Below are 16,217 nucleotides of genomic sequence, written 5' to 3' on the forward strand. Positions count from 1 at the left end.
GTGTACACATTAGTTTAAACATTACTTCCTCCCTGTTTTTTTAAGTGATACATATTGACCGGCACATAGTTTTAGGCAATTTAATCGACTCAAATAAAATAAGAGGTAAGTGGGGTAGTGGAGTATTAAAAAATTGTTCAAGAAAGATAGTAGGGTTAATAGTTTATTGAAAAGTAATGAATGTGAGAGGAAAGATATAATAAAAAAGTAGTAGTGGGTTTGGGTGGGGACCATGAGAGGAGAGAGGTATAATATTTTAAATTTTAATGTATTGTTATGCCAAAAAAGGAAATGTATCACTTAAAAAAACACGGCCAGAAATGGAAAATGTATCACATAAAAAAACACGGAGGGAGTATGTCATTATGTGAGTGATCAAAACTCAAAAGGCTAGGTCTTGTTTGGTGGTAGCGTTTGAAGTAGCGGGTAGTGTTTTGACCAGTCAAAACACTAATTGAAAAAATGTGAGAGTGTTTGGCAATGTAGCGATTTTAGCAGCAGTTAGCGATAGAGGTAGCGTTTAGGTAGCTTTTCTTAAACGTTAAAAATAGCCGCGTTTAGAAGTAGCGGGTAGCGTTTGGCAAATTTTTATTAATTTTAAAATAATATTTATATGAATTTTGATATATTTTGGTATTAAAACCGCTATTTTTGCCAAACACTCACACTATCAACCGTTACTTTGACAGCTAACCTCTATCCATTACTAATTAACCGCTACTCGCTATCTTAACAACTACCCGCACTCGACTGCTAAAAGCTACCCGCTAACGCTACTTTTGCCAAACAGGACCTAAGACAAGGCAAAAACATTCTAACCCCAACTTGACAAAGTCGATCCCATAAATCCACAATTAGTAGGGGCACTAATGCACTATTATTATGATTACAGACGATAGTAGCATTAAGCGTCCTAGTCGCAAATATCAAGTGTTTAAATGTTAACGTTCTTTTCTTTCTAATCCAGAGGTACCAATCGAGAAAGACCCTCTGGTGCAGTGACATAGAAAGTCGCCTCGCATCCTTGAGGTGTGAGGTTCGATTCTAATCAAAGATAAATCCCCTTCCCTTACCCCTCCGGGCGTTGCCAACCAGCCCAGGTTTCCTGTGATAAGAGCGTCTGGATTCAGTTGACCTTATCTAATAGTGCGTAGATTTACATTTTGAGGATGTAAAACAGGGTTAAAAAAATCAAGATAGAGATGGGGGTAGGTTGTTTCAAGTAGTAGGTAGGGGTGGTTTTAGGGTGGCTTAAGTGGTGGGCATTGGTGGTGGTGTGGTCTTACCAAGGATGAGTTAGTAATTTTTAGATCAAGGTTAAAATTAGTCATTTAATGTGTAAGTTAATCATGAAAACACCAATAAATGCATGTTTCAAATATATATACAGGAGGGATACTATAGATTATAACCAAAACAAATTCCACCGCATAGAAAGAGCACTAATTAGAGGCGACCATTAGAATTAAAAGAATTGCAAAACAGAATATGGCATAACTACACTTTTTTTTTTTTTGTAATGTAATTGCAATGTACACAATCTATACATCCACAATCAAAAATTCAAGCTCCATCACAGGGCATTCTTGGGGGTAAACTAACATTATAAATGATGAATCTTCTCAAAATACAACAACCAAACCGAAGTGTATCCTAAAATACCCTAAGTCTCTATAGAGCTAAAGACCAGAAAGACTTGTGCTGTTAATCACCATCACTGGGAATTTACGTTTGGCGGAGACAAAGATAACAAGTGCTCAATGCTTCTTATTTCTAAAGTAGTCCCAGAATTTATTCATGTTATGTTCCAAAATTTTGACAGATGATCCACTTTAACTGCTGCTGACATTACACGATTTTGACAGCTTACTTTTCTTCTAGTAGAAGAGAAGTGCTTGAAAGAAGTGATGATAACTCCTCTTCTGTTGCTGCTCCGTAACCCTGCCATCTTATTCTACCAAAACTATCTAGCAAGAACGTGTACCTGTGAAAATACATTTTTTGAAAAATATTAACAAAGTACTCAAGGCTCAAGAGGTTAGACTACTGAACAAGGTAACTACTAAGAGAAGCCGAAGATTAAATACCCAGTCAAAAGGTTCAATATCTTGAGCTCCTTTCTGAAGTAATAGTGATTGCCAAAAGAATAGACTAACTGTCTTTGCAGAGCGCCTGAATTCTCAGCTGGATTTGATTTTTTCATCATTCGAAGCAAGAGCCATTTCATAGGATTTCGTGACAGTAACCATGAGTCCACAAATGATACCTGAGGTTAAGAAAATTGCAGTTATAAAGTTCATCTTCAGTGAAAAGAAAATGAACAAAGAAATTGAAAGGATGTACATGCATCTCCTTTAAATATTATAGCATATTGTCACAGGTCATTTCTCACACCGAGGATAGGCGTCATTTGGGTCACTAGGCAACAAGGCATATTCGTGGCTAGGGGGCTTGCTCTTGGTGCCTAGCAGCACACTTTCTCCTATAGAGCTTTATTTAGTTGAAGCCTTGTAAAACTAGTGAGCACCCAAGTGAGTAAGTGACAATAACACAATAATGGGCCATTAGGGGGGCCTTAATGAAGTCCAAATGGGCCCAAATTTAGAAGTCCACCGTATTTTGGGCCAAGGAAAACCATGGTGGTGTCAGTTTACCGAGATGAGGTCCCAAAGTACGACTTTTGGCGGTAGGTAGTCCGAAAAACGCGGAAAGCTTCTAGAAGGTTATGAGCTGTTCTACGAGGTTCTTTTGAAGACTATTCTAGAGTGGATGACTCTAGAATAATCAAGGAAGGTCTGGTGCATATTAGAAGTCTTCTAAGTTCTATATATGTACATAACTCTTGTACTCCCTCCGTCCCAAAAAGAACGACCCATTTGGGTTGATTACGCGGGTATTAAGGAAGTTAAGTAAAAAGAAGTAAAAGTATATTGGAAAGATAAATTTACATGGGGTTTGTAAAAAAATAGAGAGAGAAAGTAATAAAATAACATGGGAAATCAAATTTTTATATGGGGAATCTAATTTTGCACAAATATTGTAGCAAATTGGTAGGTGTTTTAATGCAAATGGGTCATTCTTTTTGGGACAAAGTTTTGGCCAAATGGGTCATTCTTTTTAGGACAGAGGGAGTAATATTTTAAAATTTTCTAGGGTTCTCTTTAGCATTCTAGGTAGAATGTAGAAACCTCCATGTATGTAGTTCCTAAGGAGGTGGGAACTCTCTAGATCCTTATTGTCTAAAACTCTCCATCTGAGGAGGTTAGGAATTTTCTAGATACTCATTGTAAGTAGGATGGAGCACTATAAATAGGGCTCTAAGGCTCATTTGTACATTCAAGTTGAGAGTAATACAAAAGCATTTTAAAAGCACGTGTGGTCTCTTGCAACTTAATCTCTTTCCTTCAAACACTTAGAGAGTGTGAGCAAAACCAAGGCACGAGTGGTTGGGCATACTAGCAAGGGTGATAGCTTGTGTGCTTAATTGTCTACGACGCTTAATCGTAAATTCGGATTAAGGCACTAAAGGAGAGTGCTTAATTCAACAAGGGGGCAAATTGGAGACAAACCTATGTGAAGTAAAGAAACATATCATCATCATGTAAGCTCGTATCAATTGAGGACAACTTTTCTTGATACTTAACAAAAAACTATGCTTACACATTGTGAATAAAGAGACAAATCCATCATCTCTCCTCATGTAACTCTAGCCTTAATAATTACACACTGTTCTTAAAAATAATGATCTATCTTAAGTCGACATATGAGGGTCATTCCATCATGGCCAATTGAGAATTTCCTACAAAAAAATATCATCATAACCTAAAAATTAAAGAAATAAGCTCTTTACCCTCACTCTAACTAAATTATCTACGACTCTTTCAACAAACCCACTCTAAAATCTCAATCAGAAACATCAATTATACACCATCAAAAGATACATATACAAATTTCCATAACATGCAACATAAGATTTTGAATAATTGTTTGAATAAGAATTCAATTATACGTGCTGAGAATGATTATTTGTGGCATGAATTATCGACAATCCTCATTTTTTATTAGGCGAGCAAATTCAAACACTCCAATTTTTTTTGGGAATCAAAGGGATCGAAAAGTTATAACTGCCTAACTGCTAGGGGTGAACAAAAAATTTGGATACCCAGAATTGGAACTGAAACCGGTGAAGAACCAGCAGGTCGGGATTCGGAATTGGAACCGAGTAATAAATCAAGGAACCGATTACAACTTATTCTAATTGCAATTCTCAAGTTTTGGGCCGGAACCGCTTGGATACCCGGTTACCCAATATATATTAAACTAAATATATGTTTAAAAACAAAAAAAGGTTGAATGTATCTGGATAGTAAATAAAAAACAAATATTATTAGTACCTAACTTAAATAAAATAACTTCATGCATATATAAATATAAGTAAAAACGAAAATGGATCAAAATAAGTATTACTTCCTCAGTTATGCATTATGTGCAACAATTTCTAAAAACGGATGTTACACATTATGTGCAACAAAGTAAAAATTTCCATTTATAGTAAATATTTTTGTGTAAAATGACCCATGTGCCCTTACTTAAGTTCAATAACACACATTAAATTAATAAGATTATATGTTATTATATTAAACTAAATTAATTCATTTATAATTTAATCCCTAATCTTAATCTCTCTCCTCCCTCAAAACCTATCTACCATTATCATCACCAAGTGTTCTCTCACCTCCACCACAACCAACACCACAGCAACCATCACCAATTCACCACCACAACCACAACTACTTTAAATTTTCACTCTCTTCTCTCACTGCCACGACCCCAGCCCATCTTCAGGCCGAAATCCCCCACCCAGCCGGCCACCCATAACCTTGAACGGGTCCATCGCTGCCGCCCTGAAATTCCTAGAAAATTTCCGACCAGCCACACCGAACCCAAAAGTCACTTCTCTTTCTTTATTCTTCTTCGAAAACCACCACCGATCGAGTCCCTAGGCTTCTTTTCCCCCGTCAAAGTCGTCGCCGACTCTTTTCCCCCTTTTTATAGCCGCCGATCATTCTCAAAATTGAAACCCTATAAATTGATTGAGGTTGGTTTTTCGGTGGTTATGGAGGTTGTGGCTGCGAATTGGTACAGGTTGGTTATGGAGGGGTTTTAGATCTTGGTTGTGGCTGCGATTTGGGTGGGTTGAGGTTTCGGAGCTTGGCGGTGGTGACTGGGTTACGAGTTGCGGTGTTGATACAAGTTGTCTGGAGTGGGTTTTAGGTGGTTATGGTGATGAGACGGGATAGGGTGGTGGTTGTGAGATGGTGATTACGGGATGAGGTGGTGGTGGTTTCGGGGTGTGGGTAGATTTGGGTGGTGGTGGATGTTGCTGCTGGTGGGTTGTGGGCGTGGTGGATATCGCTGCTTGTGGGTGGTGGGCGTGGTGGATGTCGCTGCTGGTGGGTGGTGGGCGTGGTGGATGTCGCTGCTTGTGGGTGGTGGGCGTGGTTGATTAATTTTCCACCTTTTTCTCTCTTACCCCTAATCACAAACCCTTTACTTTGTTAATCACCTATTAACAAATTTTGTCTTGGGAAACGTGCAACAAGGTTTGTTGCACAAAATGTGTAATGGAGGAAAAACGAAAATGGATCAAAATAAGTATTACTTGGTACTAAATTTTAACAATTTCAAATCCTAAATTTTAGGATCGGTTGGAATGGTTCCGATTCCAAATCTGAATTTTAGAACTCGATCCCAAACAATTTCGAGTCCAGTTCCTAAAAATTGGACCGGGTACCCGATTTGCTCGCCTAATTGCAATTGATAATCATCATCTGCACAAGAAAACTAAACTCGATCCCGACATTCAATTCACTCATTCTTCATCAAGAAAATGCTGATACCATTGATAATCTTCCATGGTTGCTCCCCTTCTTTCAATCATCAACCGAAATACATAGAATTCTCTCGTTTATAGATCTATAGTAGTAAAAAATATAGTGACTTTCATATTTTCATCATCTAGATCTTCAATGTAATACCCCCGTATTTTTATACGTATTTTATTTAAAATATGTAGTTTATAAAGTATTTGAATAATTTTAATATCTTAATTATGGTATTTTAACTAATATTTTTATAAAAGGAAAGTTTATTTAATTTCTTTATTTATAAAAAGTTAGGGTTTTATTTTAAAAAAGTTTAATTTTAACAAGTTTTATTAGGGAAGGGATTAGGAAAAACTAAAAGAGGAAAATTTAGGGAAAGAGGAATTGGTTGAGAAAGGGTATAAATATCCCACTTATGAGGCAATCAACTTTGCCCAGAGTGGAGAAAACCCAAGGTAAACTTCTCTCTCTCTTCCTTATTTTTCTTTCTTTTTCTTTTCTCCTTCCCCTTTTTTTTTTCGGCTGCTCTTGTTCCCCCACCGCTGACAGCAGTACGCACCAAAACTCTTGGAACGTATATACCTTGAGTATGAACAATGGGGCGGAGTTATGGGGTTTTATATTTAACCATAACTTCTAATGGAGTACAGGACGCTGTACATTCCTTTTTATTTATTATTATGCGCAGGCTTTCCGCCACCTTTGAGTGGTTTTGTCGCTGGCACGGTTAGCTCCCGTGTACCTCAATTTATTTGGGGGAGGTATAGTTGGAAACCCGTTCGATGCGTAATCAACGCTAAATGAATTATTTAGTGTCTAGTTAAAGTGTCTTGTTGTTTGTTGTGTGTGCTTGTAAACAGGTGCATTGAGCTAAATGAGTGTGTTGATAGGTGAAAGCATGTTAGTGTGTTTAATTACGCTTATGTACTCAACTTTGTTGATTGTGTGTGTTTGGCCATGTCTTTATCTTGCCCTATAATGACCCATTTTTAATGGAGAGTAGTGGGGACAAGTAGAGATAAACTTCAGGTATTGAAGCATATTCATGACTGGGCATGAGTGAAGAGTGAATCATGCTAGTTTCCATTAATTTACGATATGTTTTATGCTTTATTTATTTATGACATATTCTGTGTGGACTAACGCAAAGGTTTGATTTTGGAATGGTTTTGAATAAGGGCCTGTAATATTCCAAGTTGTAGTTTGATTTTATTTGACTTTGTTTGTTTTGGTTTTGAACTTTACTTTCGTTTGGTTGACTTTTGAGTTGACTTGTTTAAACGGTTTTTAATTTTAAGTCTTCCGCTGTGTATCTTTAATAATTGCCTTAGTCGTTTTCATGGTGGCGGTAATGTCTTAAATATTCCTAAATTGTATTTTAAAGAGTAAAATGGGTATTTAAAGGAAAGGAATTTCTAGGGTGTTACATTCAAAGGGAACGTTAAAAAACCTATGCAATACTAAATTGTGTTCTTGTGAAAGATGTAGAGGAAACAATTCTTATATTTGCACCATGACGGTCAAACGTCTATCAATCTCTAATTGAGTGAACACCTTAGGAAAATGATTCATAGAAGATTGTACAAAGAAGAAATGTATTAACTAGTATATTCTTTTTTAGTTACTCCAAACCTCATAAACTGACTAGCACCCTCAAAATTCTAAAAGCTACTATCATACCAGTATTGCAAAAAGTTAAAAGCTCTTAAACGACACCAAATCCTTAAAACCTAAAGTAAAGATCAGCTAAGCTGCAAGGAAATTCAGGTGATTGTGCCAAGACCTCTTTTGGAAGGAAAAATATTAGAAATGAAAATTTCTACGATGAAGTTCAACTCTATAGTCACTAGACCTTAGAAATTCAAATGTCTAGCCTACTGCCAGCAACATGCAAAGGATTCTTAGATACGACCCACTGAACATGATCATTTTGATTCATACATTAACTATTCATTTGTTGAACATAAAGTGCATTAGAGCTTTAAAAAAATTAGCTGGAATGCTGCAAGGATGAAAACATGATAAATAGATACGAAGTATGTAATAGACTTCATATTTTGCAGAAATTATAGGGATTAAATTCAATGCTGAACATCCACATAAAAATAAATATGTCGATGCAAAAGGCTAGAGAATTTCAGGTATAGATGATAATATGACCTGTGAATTGGAAGAAGTAATGCTAAGATGGTTGAACTTTGTTATCAGTTAGACATAGTCATCCATAGTCATCCAGATAAGTTCATACAGTAATGCACTTAAAATAATAAAAACATCTTCATTTTATGTTAAAACACAATTCATACCATCAACAAGTCAAATAAATAAAAATAGGCATATACATAATTTAGGGAGGAAGCCCCCAGATTATACCTAAGCCATATAACACATTGCATGGACTTGTTCTTATTTCTTATTGAACCATCAAAGATTAGAATTATACCTTATGCATTCAAAACACATAACAAAGCATCAGCTACTAAAAACTCAACCACGCAACACAGCTTACTAAAGAAATCATAAAACTTGTGGGCTGTGGTTAATCTTGTGCACATAGGGGATGCAAAAGGCCAGCCCACTATTTAATCCTAAGATACATTTTAAAGCATGATGTACCTCGTAAAGGTGGATATTCTTGGAATCACTGAAAGCATTCAGAAATGGTTTGGTCCAAGTATCATTCATTGCCTGTAAATGAACATGGAAAAGTCAGACCACAGAGCTACCGCAGAAAGCATGTCACCTTAAAAATCTTTAAAAAATGACCTAGGGCAGTAGGGCCCAAGATCCAGATTTGTTGCACAAAATTAAAGATAATAAGCATTTTGTTTTTTTGGATATCACAGCTGTTTGTTTTTTTGGACCAAGAGAGCCAATGCAAGATCTCTAACAAATGAAAAAAGCAAGACATTGAAAAACAGATTCCCAACATGAAAAGGAACCGAGCATTCTTCTTACAGCTAAATCAAATCTCCTGGCACTGCACATATTAGCAATGGCTGCGTGTAAGTGCTCAAACCATAAATAACGTTCAAAAGGACAAGCTGCAGCAAGAACACAAGCTTACATTGATATAACAAGACTCAACAACCTGAAACATTCAGATCAAGTGGACAACCCTGAGAAAATGGACAAAGAGATACATCTGGAAAGGGACAAAAGTTGGGGCAAAGCTAGCCATATCAAATGACCCACTAGAAATCCTCTCATGCTAATATGTCGCTTGAAGGCTGAATTTGCAGGATGGGAATGTTGTTGAGGAAGAGATAGGGAGCTTCAATTGGAATCGCTGCTAATAGAAAGGGTTTGACTTAGATTGTTACTATGATTGAGGATACAAAAACCAGTGGCTCAATCGCACAAAGATGAGGTTATATGTATATCTGAGAAATAATATGCTACTCTTAAATCTCTATGTTGTGTGAGAGACTGACAATTATAAATCTAGGATAACCTATTGATGCAATATGTTTACTTATCACGACCTACCATACTTCAACATGAAGATACTGTATTGTGAAATTAAGGACAATTGAGGATAGAAATGTCCTCTACTCTTAGCCAGACATCATAAATGATCATCATCCTTAAAACACCTGAATTTCAAATATTAATATTAAAAGCTGAATCTCTTCAAGTCATACCGCTATGGGTCATATTTCCTGATCTTCTTAATTGTCTTAGTAAAAGATCATTGGACAGGGATGGGAGTGATATAAGGGTTCCATTACATGCCGAAGTATACATCAAAAATTTCATTTGCCAGTCAACTCAGTGCAAATTTAATATAACAATGGCTAGAGGTGGTAGTGGTTGTGGATCTAAAAGAAGTAATATCTGATCAGATGATAGCCTATGATTGAAACAACCTGATAGTTTAAAAAAGTCAAGCTGTTGGCCATGATAATAAAAATAAATAAATACATAAATAAATAAAAAAAATAAAAAAGAATGTCGCTTAAAATGCCAGGGCCTAGCCCCAAAAGTTGGGAGGGTGATTCCTGGTTCACCGAGCAAGTGCAACGGCTACAAGAGATCACTCAGGAGAAATTCCTGCCTAATACAACATACATTGTCACCACCAGGGAATATTCAGAATTCAGAAAGCAGAGCTTCTTCTGATGTGATAATTCCTAGAGTAGTTATGCAGCCACCAGGTCCTTATTTAGAGTTGGATTGTAGCCCGTAGATGTGAGAGTGAGTGTGAAATCCTTCCTAAAAAGCGGATATATGGTGAAGCCTAATGCAATCACGGGTAAGGACATTTTTGGCATGAAGATTAGGAAAATACAAAAGAGTTGCTAGCGGATATATGATACATTAATCTCTTCAATTCTTCATTATGGTATAATACAAATTAATTTGGATGAAACAAAAGGATCGATAAGACGGCAACACTAAAAATCCAAAAGGCTGAATCACTTCAGAGAATTAGTAATTAACAAGGTAAGCTAACTTTAAGAACCATGCCTACCTAATCTTTGAAATACAAACAAGTTTTTCAGCAATGTGGTCTTCATAAACTATAACTTCAATCCCCAAATTCAACAACTTCGAAGAAATCATAATACTCGAGACAATTAACACACAAGTATACATAAAGAGGTAGCATACAGCAGTTCAAATGCAAACCTGAGAACTCGCACGAAACGACAGACAAAGTAAAGTTGCTTTAGGAAGATCCACATTGTCGCGATCAACCACATTACCATCTGACCCAATTGGGAGCTTAAAACTTTTACCATCTGAATAACTAACTTCCACTGATGGAAACTTTGCAGCTATAGCAGCAGGGATTAGAGTCTTACTTGCCATAGCAATCTAACCAAAATAACACAAGTCCATAAACATCAAATCAACAAAAAACCCATTTTGCATATTGTCTAAAAACAAGCAAAATAACATCAAAATTCAACATATTTTCACAGAAATAAATCGAAAAACCCTTAAAAATTCTCCACAATTAACAACTTAAAAAATTACCTTGCCACCATTTTTTTTAAGATCAGACATATCAGCAAAATATCCCCTACTCATCTCATCTTTACTGTCCTAAATTCAAACATAAATTACCACACATCAAAATGCATAGATAACCCAAAAATAAAAAAATTTAATAAAATAAGTTCACAAAACCATGGATACATACAGTCGAGCACGTTCTTTCTCAATTGCATCTTTGTTTCCCATCTGAAATTACATATTAACACCAATATTCATTCGCAAAATACCAAAAAAAAAAAATTCAAAAAAAAATCAAAATTGAACAAGATTCAAAAGGGCATTAATTGTATGAGAAAAAACCTGGTAGAAATCGAGAAAGCGGACAGAGGTAGAGTTTGAAGGATGAGAAAATGGAGAAAATGCGAAAGATTCATGATTTGCAAATTGTTTTCGAGAGCTTAGAATTGATCGTCTTACAGTGGCTGCTTGGTCTGTAAAACGGCTCATCTTCCACATTTTCTGTCTAACTATCGAGCACGGTGAGAACTGAGAACTGAGAAGAGACTTTTGCAGTTTTGCTGATGTTGCCATGGGGCAGTTAATGCAATGGACCCGGCAATCCTAGCCCGACCCGTGATCCGAAAAATGACCCGAGTTTAACAACCCGAACATTACCTTACCTGTAGTGGAGTTGGCCCGAACTTAACCTGATACCCAAAGTTGACCCGACATGGTTGTAGTCAACTGGAAATTGAACTGATGTCTGATATTCAAGCTAACCTGACCCAAAGTTGATCAGCTATCAGAATTGACCCGGCCCGATTTTAACTTAATTTGATTGACTTGAATAGACCCGATAATCAAAGTGATCCGAGCTATAGTTACATTATACTCAAAATGAATCGAACTAAAATAAATGATATCCAAAATGACCTAAGTGATTCTAGTAAACCAATTTCCTTTGTCATACAATGAAACACTATTAGTCCATTAATCATTTCAAATTCCAAAATAATAGAAATCTTTATTTCACAACGATGATGGGGAGAACACAAGGGAATTAGCAACGTAACATGGGACAATGATACATATTCTTTTCGATCATGTTTTGTGATTTATACGTCAAGAAAAATATAGTCATGTGAAATCTTTTTAGATTCGTCACGATTTAAGATTTCAATATCAACTTTTTTATTAGTAATTTAAAGATATTGATGGTTGAATTTGTGTTTTGACAAACTCGGCTAATGAAACGTGTCAAATATAAAGAAATGAAGGAAGTGTTATTTTTTCTTTTCATTGAAATCAAAGCATATACATTATTTTACACAATCATGCTACTTTTTTTGTTTTGGTTTTTTTTTTTTTTAGAACCAATCATGCTTTTATCTGGTACAAGTTTTTTTTTTTAATTATTATCTTCATGGATATACATTAATTCAACAAAATTATCTTATGTTCGATAATTCTGAAAGTCCAGTCCTATAAGGGAAAATTTCTAGATCTGTCAATGTGTAGAGGTGTTTAATTGATTTTGGTTTCAACTTGTTCTTAATTTCATCCAATTTGAATTGCAACACAAATTATTTACCACGGTACACACGAGTGCATGTAGAGGTAGTTGCACCTAAGGTTTTTTTTTTTTTTTTGGCTTAATTTAAAATTAAAAAATGAACATAATATGTTAAATTATTTAAATGAGTAGAAAATACCATTTGGTACATTTTATTTTTTTGCAAGGTGTACCCAAAGATATTTTCCGCTGATATTACAATCTTGGGAAAAAAAAAAACAAAAACAAAAAAAAAAAAAAACACTAGCATTGGGTGCACTTGGGTGTATGAGGGTATGTAGAAGATGTTGGTTTATGGCCCAAAGGATTACTCTCCCTTGTTGAACAATTACTTCCTTTCAAATAACATGCCACAAGCCCACAGCTTAATTTTAGTTGGACTATAGTATTACTGCATTGATCATGTTGGAAATAACTCTAATAACAAAGAATAGTTTCTGTCAAAAAAAAATATATAATAATAATAGTTTTAATATACTACCTCCGCTTCTTATTACTCGCAACAAATTCCTTTTTAGGAAGGTTCACATTACTCGCAACAACTTACTTTCTTTTCTTTTTTGGTAGTTTTTTTCTTATAAATTTACCATTTTACACTTACTTATTTTATAACTCACAACATTAGTAATTCTAATCTAATTTGTTAAATTTAACTCAACTTAATTAAATTAACAATTCCCACCAAATTTAACCCTATTCTTTTAAATTAACCCACAACCCAACTACCTTCATTGAATCTGCATTCAATTGAGAATGAAGGTGGTTGAAGGCATTGAATGGGGGCTCTTCAATTTTCCAGAAAAATCCCCCCCAAATGAACTGTATTCGTTCATATTCTCTCTCTCTCTATCTCTCTGTATCTCCCTCTCTCTCTCTTCCTCTCTTTCATCACTCGTCTTCCTCCTCTGTCTTCACTCTCTGGTTTTACTCCTTCTCTCTCTTCATTTCCTTCTGTTTGCATCCTTATTCCTCTCTTCTCACCAAAAAAATGGCTTCTGAGACTTCTGAGACCCCAGATCTACGCTGCAACGAGTCCCTTTCTTCAAACAGCAAGGGTTCTTCTCCTACCCCTGCTCCTGGTGTCACACACTACATTCCTCGGAGAGGATGTGGGATGCTCAAGCCTGTTCGCCGTGCTTCTATAATTGCTAGACGAAGGATTCGAGGAGCCAAGCTTGTTGAGTACATTTCTAGTGATGACGAGGAGGACAAACCTAAGCCTTCTGCATCAAAAGCCCCTTCTCCTAGTGTTCCGGTGATAGATCTGGTGGATTCACCCCCGAAAAGGCACCGTCCCTTGGTTGCGGCACTTCCTACCCCTACTGATGTGGCTCCTGATGCAAAATCTGAGACAGGAGAGTCTAGATCTGTGGAGCTGACTGCTGAGGAGGTCCTTAGGCCACCTCCATCCCATCCTATGATGGGTAGGGTTGGGGCTGGGCCTAGTTCCGGGGTCAAGAGGGTCAGATCTGGGCTTCCAGATGGACAGGGGCCAGATGATGTGTACACGGCTTACCTCCAGATCTACTATCCTGAGTTCCACCCACCCCCAAACTAATGGGGCAGCGTAAATTTTGAAACCCTAATTTTTATTTTTTTAAGTTTATAGCATGATGTTGTTGAGATTGAGTCCCCTGTTGGTGCTATGTTTGTTACTCTTGTATGACTGAGTCCTTGGGTTTTTGTTGCATGTATTACTTGTTTATTTGTGGTGATTTTGAGTACTGGGATGCATTATGCTGCTTTGGTGTTTATCTAGTTTGTTGCAGTGAGTTTTGGCATTGTGAATGACTTGTTTATGTGCTGTGAGCTTTGATGCTGCTGCCTCTGTTTTCCTGCCTCTGTTTTACTAGTTAGTGCACTGTGTTTGTGGGTTGATTTTGCTGTCCCTAACACTGAATACATGAGTGCTTAAAAAAAAGGCCCTATAATGCAATGAGTCCCCCCACATACAGTGCAATTAAATTTTTTACCTCCATATGATGAAGGGACTCAACTGAGAGCTAATTGATAGATGTGGAAGCTCTAGTGACTTCTCTTAGAGGTTGCTGTCGAGATACCCATTATCTACTATGCTTTGATGAAAAAAAATCCTATCTGATGGAATTTTAGCAAAAGTATTCTTGGGTTTCATCATTACAAATGGTCTTTTTTAGTTACAAAAGTTTACTTTGATAAAAATTTTCTAAGTAAAAGACTGCCATTACATATGCACTTGCTATTTACCAAAATACACATAACCAAAACTTAAACTAAAATCAAAAAAATAAAGTTTAGGGATGAGTGGTTATGTGTGGCAGTCTTTGTTTCCCAAAAGATGGAGTCCCCTATTGCTTAATCTGCATCCACTTCCATGTTAGCTTCTTGTTGATGGTTGCTGTTTGTTTGAACTTCAATTGTGTTCAAGTAGTTAACTGCACTTTGTAGAAGATCCCTGTCCACCTCCAACAAGTCTGGTAGTATACCTAGACTATTCAAATGCCTTTTTTTCATATGTGGAGGGACAAAGTTGTTCCCTCCCATCTTCTCCAGAATTTTAATTATGCAACTTTGTAGTGTTATCCAAGTATACTTGTTGACAGTTGGATCAAATGAATTATTCCATGCCTCTTCCACCTTTTCAATAAGCTCATCTAGGTTCTTAGGGAATGACTGATATTGAATTGATTGAATCACCCTAAATAAACCTAAGTCTAACACATTTAAATCAAGACTCTGAGCTGGTTGATAAACAAATTGGATGTTAAACCCAAATGCTTGACATGCATCTTGAAACTCAGCATCATTAGGCACTTGATGGGGTCTAGCATTGTCCCATTGAATTGTAACATTCTTAGGTAGCTGTGCAGGCCACTTTTCATACAGTGCTGGCAGTACATGATTGAGTAGCATTTCCCTTATAGCATCTCTGTTGACAGACTGTATTGCCTTTGTTTCCAATGTGCCTTTATCCCTGTTTTTGCTCTTCTTCTTTGCCATCTCATATTTTACAAAAGGGAATAACCCAGATTTCCCATCATGTAACATATTCTTGTGTTCATCATATAAAGGCTTTCCCACCATGCCCATGAATATTGCCTTGAGCTTGAATCTCTTTGATTGCTGTGCTCTATAAGAGTTCTCTTCATTAGGCAGCAAGTAAAATGTTCTGGTTTCAGGATTCAAAAAAAACCATTTCTCATCTATGTGTATTGAGTACTGCATGTCAATGAAAGTAGGGTCCCCTAATGATGGATCAGGGTTCACCCAGCTTAGAACCCACTTCATTCTGCCAACTTTGTGATTTTCTGACAGTGTTGGATGATCGTTCGCTGTATGTGTTCTGAGCCTACCCTTTTTCCTTAATCTATGAATGGTTGAAGGGGATACATGAAGGGCAGCTGCATAGCTCCTTTCAGTGGTCCTCTTATATAGAGGCACTACTGAAGTTTAACCAATCATCAGTGTATTCTTTTTGTTTTGGCCCACAAGCACCTGTTTTTTTTGTTCTAACATCAATGACATTTCCTTCAAGCAAGTGTCTTTTAATTACCTGAAACCACCTGGTTGTTGTGGATCGGTGAACATTGTTCTTTTTGGCTAAGTTGGACAGAAATCCCTTTGGTAAAGAGTCCCCTTCCATGTTCAGCATTATTTCATCAACTAGATGCCTCTTTTCAACCACAGTCATTTCTCTGCTTGCTCTTTGAATTACTTGTGCTTCTTGTTGATGTGCATCATGATCTTCACCTTCATCTTCTTGTGCACCATCATCATCTGCATCATATGCATTGTCTTCACTGGAGTTGTTGCCTTGTTGCTGTTGTGAATCTGCT

General features: G+C 36.6%; 1 protein-coding gene across 1 annotated transcript; it reads right to left on the reverse strand.

Moving 5' to 3' along the window:
* Positions 1–1,489: 1,489 nt before the first annotated feature.
* LOC145621238 (uncharacterized) lies at positions 1,490–11,454 on the reverse strand. Its single transcript, XM_081675977.1, has 7 exons — positions 11,190–11,454; positions 11,035–11,075; positions 10,869–10,932; positions 10,518–10,706; positions 8,502–8,573; positions 2,088–2,266; positions 1,490–1,984 (listed from the first exon to the last, which is right to left on the reverse strand). The coding sequence occupies exons 1-7, from the start codon at positions 11,418–11,420 to the stop codon at positions 1,867–1,869; spliced, it is 894 nt and encodes a 297-aa protein (XP_081532103.1). The 5' UTR covers positions 11,421–11,454; the 3' UTR covers positions 1,490–1,866.
* Positions 11,455–16,217: the final 4,763 nt, after the last annotated feature.

This window comes from Chenopodium album, chromosome 27 (assembly GCF_948465745.1).
Source record: "Chenopodium album chromosome 27, dcCheAlbu1.1, whole genome shotgun sequence".
Taxonomy (NCBI): Eukaryota; Viridiplantae; Streptophyta; class Magnoliopsida; order Caryophyllales; family Amaranthaceae; genus Chenopodium; species Chenopodium album.